The 16,801-nt window shown below is 40.3% G+C and overlaps 1 protein-coding gene across 6 annotated transcripts in view; it reads left to right on the top strand.

Annotated features, from left to right (window-relative positions):
• The window catches only part of Ghr (growth hormone receptor), a 231,504-nt gene that overhangs the window by 188,689 nt on the left and 26,014 nt on the right, over nt 1–16,801 (top strand). For all 6 annotated transcript variants that reach the window (XM_050139027.1, XM_050139023.1, XM_050139026.1 and 3 more), the window contains one exon: nt 15,629–15,758. In XM_050139027.1, the coding sequence (XP_049994984.1) occupies nt 15,629–15,758 (130 nt within the window). The remainder of the gene's footprint in view (nt 1–15,628; nt 15,759–16,801) is intronic.

Raw genomic sequence — 16,801 nt, 5'->3', positions numbered from 1 at the left:
ACAGCTCAGCATACCATATGGGGAGAAAAGCTTTGATCTGAGAAAACTGTGGCTTTGCATCCTAGCTTTACTATCTGCTGCATCTGTGTTTTGCCTAGAAATTATCTGACCCCTCAGAACCTCAGAAGCAGCTTCTTGGCTATAGTTGAGGATCATAACATGAACACACAACATTCCACACACAAGAAGCATGCGGATGAAATGACAAGGCACATGCTAGGAGTGTGGCACATAGCAGGAACTTAATATCATTTAAAAGACTTTTATGCATTGCTTCAGTAAAAGCTTTTAGTTATATTTAAAAATAAACTGGGCTGAAGAGCCGACTCAGTTGGTAAAGCGCTTGTCATGCAAGCATGAGAACTTGCCATGGGCAGCAACATGCATCTGGAATACTCGGGAATCTCGTGGGTCATCTCTCCTGGTGTAAGCAGTGATGAACAACAAAGAAAGTTGTCTCAAATAAGGCAGAACATGAGCACATGTACAGTGGTATATTACTTGTGTTTCAATAAATAAAGCTTGCCTGAAGATCTGCAAAGAAAAGCAGCCAAGCCACTAGAGAGCTCTTACCTCTCTGAAATCTTCAGGCTGAAAGAGAGTAAGTTACTATCTCATCTGGCTGAATATTCCTCTCTAGAGCTGGGATTAAATGTGCACCACCATTGCCCAACCTGTATGGCTGACTAATGTGGCTGCTTTGCAGTGATCTTCAGGCAAGCTTTATTTATTAAAACACAAATAATATGCCACTATATGTATGCACCTACACTCACACATAAACATTCACACACTCACACATAAATATTCACCACACACACACCATACACATACAAAATATTTTTCACTTACTCACGTTAGAAGTAATCAGAGCACTATTGTAATTGTGTGATATATTTGCATGTGGAAGCTGCTCTCCCCAGATGTGATTTTGTTGCCCGGGGAAAAGAATTCTGGGAATGTAGAGACATTTGGTAGCAATGCAGAGAAAGAAAGGAGTGCTCCTAGCATCTAACAGGCAGAGAGTAGGAGTTAAATATTAAATAGCCCAAATGCACAGGAAGGCACTGAGAACAAAGATCACCTAGTCTAAAATGCCAATTGTGCAGAGGTGTAAAAATTCTGTTAGCTTCTAGGCACTTGATCCAAATTTGTTTAACATCCTGACTAGACACATGGATAGAAAATAAACTTTCACTGCGGTTAGCTATGAAGAGCTCCACCTTGTCTGGGACTCAGATTCTAATTATGGGGCATGTTTTTAGGTTAAAGTCAAATAAAGCTTTGCTGTGTTTCAATTTTTTCCTTGAAGTGCAATTCCCAGGATCTGCTAATGCACTGGAAATGTTGTGTTTGCTCTCCTCTGTCCTGGTAGTAGTTGTTTGCTGAAGACTAGCCATGTCTCAGTGACTATAAAGAATGGGTATAATACTGCCAGAAAGTTGTACAGTAGGGACCCAGGTTCAAATCCCACTGGCTTACATGCAGGCTTCGGGTCTTTCCAGGCTGATATCAATGAAGCACGCTATGGGCAGTTGTGACTTTCTGCCAAAGCGACTGTGGCTCTTCTCTTTGAACGATATAGAGCTGGAGCCTGTACCTGCATCTCTAGGATCTGCATTTCAGAATCTAAGACTAAGTCCCATGACTACCACAATTTATGCAGCTGAACTCTCAGGACCACACATAATAGGACAATGACATGAGAGCCCCTGGCAGACAGCTGTGAACTTGCATTTTTGCTCGCACACATGGAAGCTAAGGCCTGACCGATCTTCTTGATAGTCACCAAACCAGTCATGGACAGCAGAGAGTCGTGTTGACATGCATGCTGTCACCCTCTGAAGGCTCTGCAGGCAGTTTTGCATCCTTGGTACATGGAGTTGCCTCCCGTGCTTCCTCAGGATTCCGTGCTTGCTGCTTCACCTTGCTAATCTGACCCATATTTGGCTTGTTTTCCCCAAGACTTGGTACTTGAGAGAACTTTCAATATAAACACTCGAGAAATTCATTGTTGTACTAGTGTAATACAGAAGTTCATTGTTCTAATCAGTGATCCTCAACTCATCACAATCACCTGGGGGCACTTCAACAATACCGATGCTCAGGCATCACCCCTATCTAATTAAATTAGTCCTCCAAAGATTCTGTTTACCACTCCGAGTGATTATAATATGCTGCCAGAATGAAGATGCATTAGTCCAGTTGGAAAGAGCTGGCAAGCAGGTGCCCAATGCATGAGTCTCAATCTTTTTTTCTTTGTTTTTTTTTAGATTATAATATAGTTATGACATTTCTCCTTCCCTTTCCTCTTCAAAACCCCCACATATACCCCTCCCCACTCTCCTTCAAATTCATGGCCTCTTTTTTCATTCATTATTGTTGATTGTATATATATATATGTGTGTGTGTGTATGTGTGTGTGTGTGTGTGTGCAGAGAGAGATGGTCAAAGCACATGCTAGAATGCTGACCTTAATCTAGTAAGAACAGAAGTAAACAAACCTAACTAGCATGCCACTTACACTAGTGATGTTTGGCCAGTAAATGCCATGTGCTTGGGCTTCATCTCAGGAAACTAGATAAAGCCATTTGCTCCAGCCTCCCTCTTCTTTGAAACCTTCCTCTACTCTTCAGTACACTAACCTCTAGTTCTTAGTAACCATTTCATTCTGTTTCCTAAAGTTAGCATTGCCTATAACTGCCTTTATTCTTAGCTACTTCTGCATCTGGACGTACATCATTTCATCTGTATGTTTATGGCCCTTCCAAAGTAGAATTCACATATAGTGTTATTTTTGTGATTCTCAGTGCAACTTAAGAGTACCTTGCACACATACATGCATACATGCCTCTGAATTAATTGAAACTTTGAACGTCTGACATGTATTGTCCCAAAATATCCAATAGTCTTGAAAGTGCCAAACATTTTTTCTTTGTTAAACAAAAAGCAAAAAGGGGGTAAAAGAGATTGAAGCTTTAGATACTTATGTGTTTATTTCATTTTGTGTGCATATTTAAATTTTAGGGAAGTATTCTGTACTCTGTGCTGTGGCTTGTTTGGAACAAGGCAGGACTGACACTGGTCCAGACTGTTGTTTGCCACGCCCACTGTCCCGTGCATTGTTCACCTCTCTAATAGTTGCCAGCATCACGGTGTCTCCAGTCATGGCCAAATATCCGCTGGGAAGGAAACAGAACCTTATTTGAGAACTTGCGGCTGAGAACCATCAAGTGTGGCTCAAACACCTTGTAACACCAATATATACCTGAAAAGTATTTTAAGCATAATATTAGTAGCACACACATAAGAGAATGGCAATCTCTTTTTTGAGGAATATAATTTTTAAGGACTGAAAGAAAAATATTTTCTTCTTTGTGATTTAAGGTCATGTCTAAGTATATGTATCTTTGTAGTTGCCAGATTGGTCTTTTTTTTTTTCCAAGACAGGGTTTTCTGTAGCTTTGGAGCCTGTCCTGGAAACTAGCTCTTGTAGACCAGGCTGACCTCAAACTCACAGAGATCCATCTGTCTCTGCCTCCCAAGTACTGGGATTAAAGGTGTGCGCCACCACCACCCAGTTAAGAATGGTCATCCTTTTTATACCGTAGAAGTATGCTGTCCATATAAAGCAATTTTTAAATATGAATGTGTACATAGGAACTCAAGTAGATAGTGATAGGAATTCCACCAAGCAAGAGAATGGTTAAGAGCAGAAATCAGGTTCTTCCCCCTCAGGAATTTCGCCCAACCTCTTTATGTAAAGTATTCCATCTGATTTGCCACATGAACTAAATATACTACCTCAGGAAGTTGTGATTATTAGTCTAATGCCTTCCCATAAATAATCACTCACTGGTTTTTGAGTGATGCACAAATGAATGCATGTAGGTCAACCCTAAAACCAAAAACTTTCAGTGTGCTGTCTTAGTTTAGCTTTGTTGCTGTGATTAAAAAAAAAAAAAAAAAAAAAAAAAAAAAAAAAAAAACTAAAAATAGCAATCTAGGAAAGAAAGGGTCTATTTTAACTCATAATTCCTGGCTATCGTCCATCAGTACAGGGAGCCAAGCCAACAAGTACTTGAAGCAGCCGATCATACCCATAGTCAAGAGCCAGAAGGAATAAATACAAACCTGGGCTCTTCTATCTAGCTTTCTTCACGCTCACGTGTTCGGGATCTCCCCACCAGGAGATGGCGCCACCCACAGTGGGCAGGTCTTCCAGCTCCAGTGAACAAAACCAAGCTAATCCCCCACAGACCATGCTAATCTAGCAGTCCCTAGTGAGACTTTCCAGGTGAAACTAGATTGTGCTGACAATCAAAACCATCGCGTGTGCTCATTACAAAAGTGTGCTCCTCACATTTGGAACTTTAAGCCTTTGAGCTCAAAGGGTGGATCATTGTCATTCAGAATTGAGGTCCTTAACAAAACGACAAGGAGTGGTGACTAATTTGCCCACTGCTTTCCTCTGGCAATAAGGCTCCCTTGGACTTGAGATTCCAAGATTTCGGTGACATCAGCCTAATGTTGGCAAAGGCACTGCCACACTTCCAAGCTTGCACTGTGATAATTCCCACACTTCTTTCTCCCATCATTCCTGGTTAAGAACTTGACATGTGAAATCCAGGCATGAGACTCCAGTGGTAACAAACAGAATACCTTCTAATGCTCAGAAAGGCAATGGTGATACAACCTAGTTGTTCCTAAATTAACCATCAAATGCGACCTATGAAAGCCACTGGGGAACATTGGAAACTCCAGTGCCCAGACAATTAAATTGTTGACCCATAAATTACCAACTGAAATGGAATTTTAAAGGATGGAACTTGAGCACCAATATTTGCTTAATTCTCCAATAAATTCAAACATGTATTATTTCTGTCTGTGGATTTTTCACTGGGGATTTTAATCTAAAGGGACCAGACAACCCCACTTTACTGCGTCAGTAAAGTCCCACTAAGGAACTTTTCATATGGCCAAGGATCTAGCAGTGCTTTTTGTACAGTGAATTACAAAATTCTGTTCCCAGGACAATGGAGACCCAACTTAATAACATCAAAAGATAAGAAGAAAATTCAAGTTACTTCATAATTAGTGAACTTTATAACTTCTTACTTTATATATTTTACATAGGTATTTTGTTAAGGGGAATAGATTTTCATTCATTCTGAACTTTGTCTAACCATTGCCCCACTCTAATTCTAGAATATTTCCAATTCTTCATCAAACAATCCTGTACCCTGTTAGCAATCAATCCCAGTTCCCCATTTGCCTCACTCTTTGGTAACCATTGACATTTTTGTCTATGAATCTGACTATTCTTATTGCCTGATATATGGGCACTATAGCAGGCAATGCTTTGTGCCAGGCTGCTCTCACAAAACAAAATGTTTTCAGGTTCCATCTAGGTTTACCATATATTGTTACTTTATTCCTTTATATTAAGTAATATTAATTAATATTATATATGTATCCTACCATGTATTCTTTTTTCATTCACCAATTGATAAACATTTGGATTGTTCCTACTCTTGAGGCTATTTTATGTCATTCTCCTATGGGCATACTTATTTTGTATGTATTTTTGTATTTTGTATGACATACATATTTTTGTATGGTTATGTTTTCATTCTTTTGGACATAATATCCCGAGAAGCAGCAGTATTGTTGGGTCATGCAGTAAGCCTGTATGTAGCTTTAAGACAGTTTCTCATTATGTGGTGACGAGTGGCCTCAAACTCACAGCCCTACTTCAGTCTCTCAAGTGTTGGGATTACAAGTATGTACCACTGTGCCCAACCTTGTATTTAGTTTTTTTGAAAAATCATCAAACTGGTTTTCCACAGTGGCTACTTCACATCTCTGTCAGAAGTCTCCAACTATCCTATGGCTTCTTACCTTAGATATTAATCATTTCTTATATTTGCTAGTATAAGCTTTGCCCTAATCTACTAGAAAATAAATTTATCAGAAGTCAGTGCTAATTGTTTTGCAATTGTCTTTGAGAAAAAGCATCCTAGGCAATATATTTTTTCTTTCTTTTTTATTTGTTTTTATTAGATTTGTTCTTCAACAATTTCATTAATGTTGTGTTAGTTGATGTTACTATTTGCTGTGGTGAAACATCACAACCAAAGCAGATTGGGAAGGGAAGGGTCAACTGGCGTATACTTCCATCAAAGGAACTCTGGACAGGATATCAATCAGGGCAGGAAACCTGGAGGCAGAAGCTGATGCTGAGGCTGTGGAGGGATGCTGCTTACTGGCTTGCTCAGCCTGTTATCATATAGAAACCAGGACCACCATCCCAGGGATGGTCCCACCTACATGGGCCCTTCCCCATCAATCACTAATTAGGAAGCCTGGTCTTATGCAGGCGTTTTAAAATCAAGTTCCTCCCTTTCAGATAACTCTAGCTTGTGTCAAATTGGCATAAAACTAGCCAGCACACATGTATATAATGCTTTCTAGTTACTCTCTCCCCCCCTGCCCATTCTCTCCTATCGTCTTTCAACACTATCAACACTATTCTTCCTTATTGTTGTTTTTCTTAAATTTATCTTTTCCCCATCATCTCTCCCATCCCACTACCCCATCCCTACTTACACCTTTCCACCTTTAGTAGCCTCCTCTTTTCTTTCATATAACTTATGTTCTACTACCCATCTTCCCTTAAGCATTCCTCGTCCAATGATTCCTTTCTTGTTTCTTGGTTTCTACAGGTTCTCCAAATTAAACACGTAAATCTAAGCATCAAAGCCAGCACACTATATGATCGAGAACATACAGTATTTGTCTTTCTGTATCTGAATTATCTCACTCATCTTAATTTTTTCCAGTTCCATGCACTTGCCTGAAAATTTCATGCTTTAATTTCTAAAAACAGCTGAATAAGTTTCCATGGTGTATACACACCACATTATCATTATCTGTTCATCAGTTAATGGACACATAAGCTGACTTCATTTTAAAATACATTTTTTTAAAAAAATAGTAAAAGTATAGTAATTCTACTAGTATTTTCTCAGTATGTTCTTCTGCAAGGCCATAAGTCATGCATATTTAAAGTATGTTCTTATTTTCATCTTCTTAATGATTAGTATTTTGGGATGTTGTATATACCTTGATAGATCCCCTCTCCAGACAGAAAAAAAAAAAGAATACCAGGTTTCCTTCCCTGTTTGATTTCCTGTCCTGAGTTCCTTTGATGGAAATAATTCCCTTACCTTCTCGACCAAGAAGTGTGCTAGTTGGGAATCTTGAATATCCCTCAAAATCTCATGTGTTACAGGCTTTATTCACATAGGGAGGTCATAGGACCTTTAAGAAGTTGGGCTCACCACTGAGGTATTGATAGTGTGGCAAAAGCCAGAGGCCTTGAGCCAGACCATTACATTCTGGCTCAAGAATGAACACTTGTAAGTAAAGATGTATGGACTAGAGGATATACTGTGTGACTCGCTGTGACACACTACAGCTCCCATAATGAGATTTTTATATATTTATTTTATTTTGAGGGGGAAGGTTGCAAGGGCAGAGGGAAGATACAAAGGGTTGGGGAGATGAGTGGGTTTGGGGTACATGAAGTGAAATCCACAAAGAATCAATAAAAAGAAAAAAATATGGGGGCATGGTGGGAGATCTTTAGGTCACCAGGAGCTTGTCATTAAAGAACAGAGACTTTGGCCCATTACCTCTCTCTTTTCTTCGCTTCTTAGCAATGAGGTGAGCAGATTTGCTTTACCACATATGCCCTTCAGTCCCTAATACGCCACCTCTCCACAGGCACAAGGGAATGGGCCCAATCAGTCATGGTTTGACTTCCAAAAGGTTAAGCCAAAATAATTTTTCCTCTTTACAATTTTTATCTTGGGCATTTTACCATAGAGACAGAAAGATGACTAACACACAGTCCTTTTCACAGAATTGATAGGTTAAAAGCCTGAGATCTAGAACAAAAAAAAATACTTTGAAACTTTAAACTCTGACCACGATGATTAAATGTAATAATGTGAAAGCCACGACTAAATAAATGCATCAGACAAATGCCACGGAGAAGAAAAGTCAAGAGGTGATTCTGTCTGAGCGCCGGAAATTAGAGTAAACTGACTTTGGTTGCAATTACTAAAAGAACTAAACAATGAAAGAATTCTGTGAAAACCAAAATCAAGTTATGGAAAACTGAATGACTCCTGTGAGCAGCACAGCCCTTGGTCTCCCAGTGTGGTCCCGAAATAACCTGTCCGTGCAGCCTGTGTGCCGTTCATTTGATCTCCCAGGCCCGATAGAAGAACTTTCCTAAGATACAACCAAGTTCAGTGATTGGTATTCAAGGCCCATGGAAATTCAGCTGGTGCCTTCAATGGATGTCAGCTTTACAAACATTTTAGTGACCCAGGAATCTACTTTTCAAATTTCACTATATTCGAATTCAAAATAATGATTTTTTAAAAAATTAAAGTTAAGGAGAGATTTTTATAGGCTCTGCTTTTCAATTCTAAACAAATACCTAAGATTTTATAGCTGCATTTTCTCAATTTTGTAGAGAAAATCACAAAGAAAATCTAGTATGAGTGTGAATTACTTACATTCAGTATTTTCTACTAGAAAATACCATGTTAACTGTTAACCAGTACCATTCCGGTTTAAAGCCTTTTACTAATAGCCTACACTATGCTTTCATTCTCAGTATCTGTAGTTTTATTATTATTTGGCAGCTCCATAGATTTAAAACCAAAATGTCTACCAGAGCTTTTCAGATCCATTCTTTGTCATCGTATTATTTATGAGCATTTTAGTTGCAGACTTATTTGCAGCATTTTAATCGGCCAATGTTCCTCAAAGATAGAATATTTACTGAAACAGGACTTCAACTCTCTTACGTAGAGAAATCGGTGAATATCTCCAGCTCCAAACAGTAGATCATTCGGGAAATGGCATGCACACTTCAGAAGGGTGTTTGGCCAAAAAAGCAGAGCTTCGGGTGAGGAGTCTCCAGCAGGATGAACACGGAGCGCATCCCTGTAGATGGAACTGCACAGTGTAGAGCTGCTCGGTAGCAGGCACCGACTGCTCAGTAAACCCAGTGTCCCTGGCACTGAGCACAGGCAGAGCAGAATTTCAGGCTTCATTTTCTTTCAAAAAGTAAAATACTAAACCAGAATTTCAACCAGCCAGTCTATCCTGACTAGACTGGCTTTGGGTAGGAGCCGGACCACTTGATTGTACTACTGGTTGGTAAGACAACTTGGACTTGCACAATCTGAGTTCTGCACTCTTCCTTTCTCACCTGGTTTTCCTGAAATGAGTATTGCCAACAGCTCGATAAAGCTCCTGCTCGGATTCCCGGGTGCCTGTTACCAAGCATCAGGTGACATTGTAAACATCCCAGAGACCCTTTAAAGGCCAGTTCCACAACATCTCGATGAATTGCTGGTAATTCTCCCTCATATGCTTCTTCACACATTTGATACATTCTTTTTCGATGGATTCTCAGAAATACAGAGAAAAAGCATTTGCTTGGAACCTTGTTTTAATGTAAATCGTAAAAATATAGCAACATTTCCCAGTTAGCCAGAACTCAGACTTCAAAAGCTGAGCGTATAGAAAGCACAACAGAAAACCATCTCCCAACAGTGAGGGTAAAGCTAACTCTATACCAGACACACGTCATATGCCAGACCCCCTCACATGGCACACCTAGTGCCCGTGGACCTTGGTTACATGGTTTCACAGTACAAATAGGCATGATAACAGGATGAATTTCAGGCTTAACAATGGCCATGGTTTTCTACACCAACAGTCAAGGCTTCATAAGCTGATTATCACAACTGACATAAAAGTTGCAGTCACAGCGAACATTTATGGAATGCTTATTCTGTAGCAAGCACTATTCCGAGAGCTTTGCGTGTGTTAGCTCACTTAATCTTCACGATGACCCTATGATAATCTCCTTTAACCAATATCCTCATTTAACTAACTAACAGGGTTTAAATAAATCTGAGTAAGATTTCACAGACTGTATACAGTGGCAGTGAATATAGAACCTGGGTGTCTGGGACCAAAACTGAAGTTGCCAGTCTCTACCTAACATCAGCGAGTTGGTTTCTGGTAGTTTCCATTGGTTGTCAAGAGGACCCCCAAGATAAAGAATTGTTCATATTTTTAATAAATAATGCCATTCTAGTGGAACGTATGGGACCTCTACAGAGCTTCTGTGAAAGCATGGGTCACCAACTAAAGGGAAGCTACCTAGTGGAGGCTGGCCGCCCCGGCAGTCCTGACAGTCACAGCATAGCTCACCATGGTAATTCCTGATCCCCATGCAGTCATTCTAAATACCCCAAAACTTTTCATCAGAAAAGTTTTATTAAAGGTAACTTAGATCTTAATACAAATTAGAAAAAAAAATCACAAATAGGTCTAAGTCATGTGCCAGCAAAGGAAGCATTCTTGCCTTGTTTGGAAAGAATTAGAAGTCAAAATTAATTTTCAATTTTTGTAGAAGGATGATTAGTTTGGTAAGTATTACTTCTTAAACAGAAAGTGGTTGCAAGCAGCATTGTACATATATATATAGTATGTATATGTGTATTTATATGACTATATACATTCAGAAATTTATTAAATATAGTGAGGATCATAGTTGTGAGATTTTCATTTTATATACATGTACATATAGAAAACATACATAAATCACATATATGGGGAAGTTATGTAAAAACATCTTCTTCCCAGGGATCACTTCTTAAAACTTTGAAAGCCACAGGTGAAATGATTGAGAATAAAGACTTTGAGACATAACTGCTTGGTGGCAAATAGGGCTGTACCAAAAGCAAGGTGACCTTTATACTGTTCTTTTACTTCTCTGTGCCTCAGTTTCCACATCTACAAAATGGTGACAATAAGAGCACCTTCTTGTGCAAGACAGTAGCTGTCACATGACCCTCAAGAACACTCAACGACTATGATGTTATCAGTTCCCCCCTTCGGTTTCACTCCTAAGCTAAATGAGGACCTTGTAAAGCAAGATACTGAGTGCAGTCATTCCTTTCTATCATCATGGTATTATGATGCCAAATATTTACTCATCAAATCTTTAAGAAGCATGTGTGTTCTGTTCTTTACTGCTGCCTGACCCAAATAGAAAGGCTAAATACACACCTGCTCCTAAATCACTGGTACACGTGTGCTCATCAGTCCTCCAAACCCTGGGAAGCACAGATAAGGAAGTGGAAGATCTCTCAGCTGGAACCACCATCTCTTGTTTATCCCTTGTAGAAGGAACATTACAATTTCACCACACTTGGCCTCGACCTGTGTGCTTATGCAAGCCTCACGACATGTGAGACCATTTCAGCTGACAGTGTTTCCTCATTTGGCTTACACTCCGCAGTAATCATTCCTTCTGGAGAGAAGGAAGGCTGACTGACTGCATATACAGGATCCTTTTCAGAACCCAAGTCTACCATAGTGCGCCCAAAGTCATTTAGTCTGGTGTGTTTTTATGGTTGTAGTATTTCCTTCCTCAATTTTTCTTGCTTTATTACCATACACACTGATTTGGTCTTTCAATTTTTTCAGCATTTAGGATGGAAGCCATATATCAAAGTCATTTATTTATATTTTCTTTTTGTGATGCTGAGAATCTATTTCACGGCCTCACGCATATTAGTCAAGGCTCTATCACTGAGAGCCAGCCCTAAAACCATTTTTTCAAGTGTGTTTTTGTACAAGTTTAATTTGGTAATTTTTTTCTTGATCATGTTAAGGAATGTTATCTTTTTAATGAAAATAAAAACTCTTTCATACAATATATTCAGATCACAGTCTCCCTTCCCCTCATCTCCTTCCAGATTCTCCCCATCATCCAACTCCATGCCTCTTTTCTGTCTCTCTTTAGGAAACAAACAGGAAATAAAAAAATAAATTAACAAAAACAAAATTTAAAAAAATAAAACATGAGAAACATACATACACTCCCCCCTGCAAAAAACACCCGCAACATTGGAAACATAATATACAGGCAAAAGATTGACAAGCAGGAAAATACCCAAACAAAGCAATATGAGATGAAAAAAAAATCCCCAAAAAGCCATTGCGTTAGTTTGGGGCTGGACGGGGAGCTTCTTTTGAGTATGGTTTGTGTACTCAGTAAGACTCCATTGAAGAAAACAAAGTTTTCCCTTGCAAACAGTTGGGAATTGGAGATCGTTTCTTGGTTACTGTTGGGAGCTTGTGTCCACTTTTCCCTCTCAGCGTTGGGACCTCATCTGGCTTAGACCTGTGCAGGCCCTGCCCATGCTGTCCTAGTCTCTGTGAGTTCATCTGTGTGTCAGTCCTGTGGTGTCAGGAAGACACTGTTTCCTTGGCATCATCCATCCCCTCAGGCTCTTACAATCTTTCTGCCTTCCCTTGTGCATAGCTCTCTGAGCCCTGAGGGTAAGGATTTAGTGAAGGTATCCATATTAAAACTGAATATTCCAAAGTCTCTCACTCTGCACTTTTTCTGTGTTAGTTCCTATCTGCTGCAGGGGTGATGAGCTTCTCTGAGGGTGGCTGAGTGAGATGCTGATCTCCAGGCATAGCGGAATAGCATTAGGAGTTATTTGATGACTGTGCTTCTTTAGTGGAGCAATAGTATATCACTTTCTCCTAGGTCTATAGTCTATTGTTCTCAGGCTCTTGACCGTCCATGCCACCCATACAATATAGAACATGGGTTCCATCTCATGGAGTGGGCCTTGGATCTCAGCACAGAGTGGTTGGCTACTTCCACGATATTTGTACCATTATTACGGTGTAAGTCATGTAGGGATCGTGAGGGCAAGTCACTATTGTAGACTGAAGCATTTGCAGCTGGATCTCTTCTGGCAGAGTGCAGAGTACCTTCTAGTACCATCAACCTGGTCAGTAGGGTGAAAGAGTTAGTTAGGCACTGGCACAATGTCCCCATGTTGAATGAGATACGTAAGTGTTGTCTTCAACAATAGGGCCTAACAATCAGTTTGGGGAGAGCAGCCCACACCGTGTTATTTTTGCCTTGTTTTGCTTTCTTATTCCCCTTATTGTTTGTTTACTGCCACCCTAAATCAAAAGGAAGTTATCAACTGGTGGAAATTACTGTAGCCAAGGAGAAAGACTTCCCCTTCAAGTTGCCATCCCCCTCCCCCGTGAAAGATAGCTCAATCTTCTACCTGTGACAAGCATTAGACTGTTGGAAACAGACGGTTTTCAAAACGTGGTATGCTGGGGAGTCTCTATTTCTCAGAAGAAAACCACCCTTCCCTTCTAAGACTTCTTTCCCCACTCCCTTCCCTTCTCACTTGAGATCCTCTTTTCGCTTCTCCCTAAGCCCCAGCCCCCAAGCAGACTTTGGGAAAGTATGTGCTGTTTCTTTTGGGATATGTTTCTGCTGTGTTGTGAGTCCAGCACAGAAAAGCGTCTCTGGGAATTAATCCTTCGATGTAGCAGCTGCTTGCTGTGCTCCCTCTGTGGACTGTCTGGGAGATCATCTTCTCCAAGAGGAGGGCCAGTGGAAGAAGCTCACTTAAGCTGTGCAGTCCTTCTGACCTGCAAATCAATCCCGGTAGTGTGGATGGGACGCAATGCAAGCAGCATTCTTTTTCCACCATTATAGCCTTGGATACAAGAGCAAACTTTATCAACTTTTTAAAAACAATATCAATGCAAATATAAAAAAAAGTTAATACAGCTCTCCTGGAAGTTTCTGAATTAATTTAATAGAAACCTCACTATAACGTTTTGATTTTTTTATTGTGATTGTATTCTCTGGATATTTAAACACAAGTATCATATAGATATACAGTTTTGCACAGAGATTTTAAATAGCTTTCCTACTCCCAGTTTTCATGAAGCGTTGTTCTAAGAAGTGTTTCTGAGATGAAAATGACATCCTCAATGGGGCTCCTCGTGTGTCCACCAGGAGCTGGTGCACACCTCTGCTGGAACAGCCCCATGAACACAACTAGGCAAAAGCCCCGTCTTCGGGTCTCATACATAAGTTCATCTGCAGTTGTGCTTCTCAAACTGGAATACGCATTGCAAGTACATAAGGAACGTTTGTTTGTTTGTTCTTTGTTTATCAAGACAGGATTTCTCTGTAGCTTTGAAGCCTGTCCCGGAACTAGCTCTTGTAGACCAGGCTGGCCTCGAACTCACAGAGATCTGCCTGCCTCTGCCTCCCAAATGCTGGGATTAAAGGTGTGCACCACCACTGCCAGGCCCTACATAAGGAATCTTTTAAAAATATATCCCTACATTGTACCCGAAAAGAAATTCAAGTCTCTAGAAATAAGCAAAGAACTATTTTAAAACCATCTCTGTTGGTTCCAGTGTGGAAGACTGGAGGTTCCCGGGTGACTGATTTCGGAAAGCTGAATTGAGAAGATGTCTAAACTTGTCATTTCCATCGCTACCCCTGAATTGTTTTCAGAAAGCAAAAGGCAATCTGTAGTCAGTACTAAATGAAATATGCATGTAAAACGCTAATGTGATGTAATATAAAATACAATGTAAAGAGTAATAACAACTAAAATGAAGCTGTAACTCGAAATGGGAATTCTCATTTTTTTTTTTTGTTTTTCCTTTTGTTTTAAATCCCATGCCCATATACAATGAGTCTTGGGGATATCCATCCCCAACCCATCTTTACTACTAGCTTCTCCTGCCCTGCTTCAATTTAACATCCATCTCTCTCCCCATGTCTATATCTTGAAATCCTCACTTTTAAATAAAGACTTTGAAGTCTGAGAAGATGCTCAAGTGGCTAAAGTGTGAGGTATGAGAAGCCAAGTTTGAATCCCCGACACCCACATGAAAGTCAGGCATGTGGTACATATCTCTAACCCTGGTACTAGGGAAGCAGACAAGAGAATTCCTGGGTCTTGCTGGCCAGTCAGTCTGCCTAAATGGCAAACTCCAAATTCAGTGAGAGACCCTGTCTATAACATGAAATACGAGCCAGAGAGAAAATCAAATGTCAACCTTTGGCCTACACACACAAACACACATACACACACACACACACACACACACACAAACTCCAAAGAAGAAGAAATGCATATGATATTTCAAGATCTTTGAGTACAATAGTGTTAATGCTAAAGTTTCTTCAGAATATGAGACATCTTCCTTTGTACAAGTGGGAATTAATCTGGAGACAAAGATTGAACTCTTATCTATTGCAACATTCTTTTCAAGGATGATTTCAAAGGAAAAACCACCTTTAGGCTTACTCATTCCTTAGGACCTTGCCCCTCTCTGTTCTTTATCTGACTTCTAGTCCTAGGCAAGCTTCCCAAATGAACTACCTGTCCCCAAATCCGTTTCTCGAGCGCTATCTTAAACAGGCCCTAAGGAAGAATGCTGGAAATGAAGGCACAACTGTTTGACTTCAGAATTCATGACTGACAGCAGCCAGCAATAGATGTGGGGATGCTGAGCCAGGAAAACAGCTTTCCCAAATGTTAGCATCGCCTCCTAGATAGGGAATAAGCTGGCTTTATCCCCGCAGTTCCTTCTTTATACACTTCATATGTATGTTTCATGGGAACATGACATGACCCTCCTAATTCCCTGCATGGCTTTTCTCCTTATTCTACAGGGTCTCCTGGGCAGCCTCAATTCACCAAGTGCCGTTCGCCTGAACTGGAGACATTTTCATGCTACTGGACAGTAGGAAACTATCAAGACTTAAAGACCCCGGGATCGGTCCAGGTGTTCTATGCTAGAAGGTGAAGGCTTCATGCCCTTCTGACTTTTCTCCATTATTTATTTTGTCAGTGTGGATCGGATAGAGAATAGGAGCGGGGTGATTCAGATTATGAGAGGTTGTGGGCATGTCTGTGCACATGTGCAATTAGGCTTGAGCGATACTGGAGCTGAGGACGTCTCAGGGACCTCTCTTATGCAGCGTGTTAACTCAGCGAAGGAAATGAAGTGAGAGAAACTGCATGCGTATATGAGGGACGTCTGTGTATATGAGGAACGTCTGTGTATATGAGGGGCGTCTGTGTATATGAGGGACGTCTGTGTATATGAGGGCGTCTGTGTATATGAGGGGCGTCTGTGTCTATGAGGGGCATCTGTGTCTATGAGGGGCATCTGTGTATGTGAGGAACGTCTGTGTCTATGAGGGGCATCTGTGTATATAAGGGACGTCTGTGGAGGCGAAGAAAATTAAAAGTGAGATGCCCTGCAGTCATGTTGGCAAGTCTGAGAATCAGAAGAGCCTGTACCGATGGCATGAGACTGAAAACTTGGGAGGGTGACATGGGTAAAGGTCACAGTGACACTCAGAGACTGTGCCAGTGCTTGTAGGCCACGGAAGAACACTGAATCTTCCTTTGTGTTCTGAAAAGCCTCCCTTTGTTTTCTACAGAACAGACTATTGTCTTAATTTAATTAAACTAAATGAGGGAACTTGATCTTTCATTTTTACCCACAGTCCTCTAGACTGACACCAGCCAAGGAAAACAAGCATCTAGAAATCTGGTCATCACGCAGTACTTAAGTTTCATCCCCCTGAAATTTCTTCCTCTTCTCTTCTACCACTTTTAATACACACAGTAAAAGTATAATTTATGGGGTGCACTGTGGTATTTGAAAATACCTATATGATGTGTAGTTATCAAACCAAAACAACTATTATATTTATCATATTGGACATTTATCATTCCTTTGTGTTGGGACTATCCAAAATCCTGTATACTAGATATTTTGAAATACGTAATTAATCATTGGCAATTACAATTAATCACCCTGCTGTACCACAGAA

This window comes from Alexandromys fortis, unplaced genomic scaffold, assembly GCF_014885135.2.
Source record: "Alexandromys fortis isolate MF-2015 unplaced genomic scaffold, M_Fortis_MF-2015_v1.1 scaffold_37, whole genome shotgun sequence".
In the NCBI taxonomy this organism is placed as follows: Eukaryota; Metazoa; Chordata; class Mammalia; order Rodentia; family Cricetidae; genus Alexandromys; species Alexandromys fortis.
Note: the sequence above shows the minus strand (reverse complement) of the source record. Positions and strands in the feature narration are given on the sequence as shown.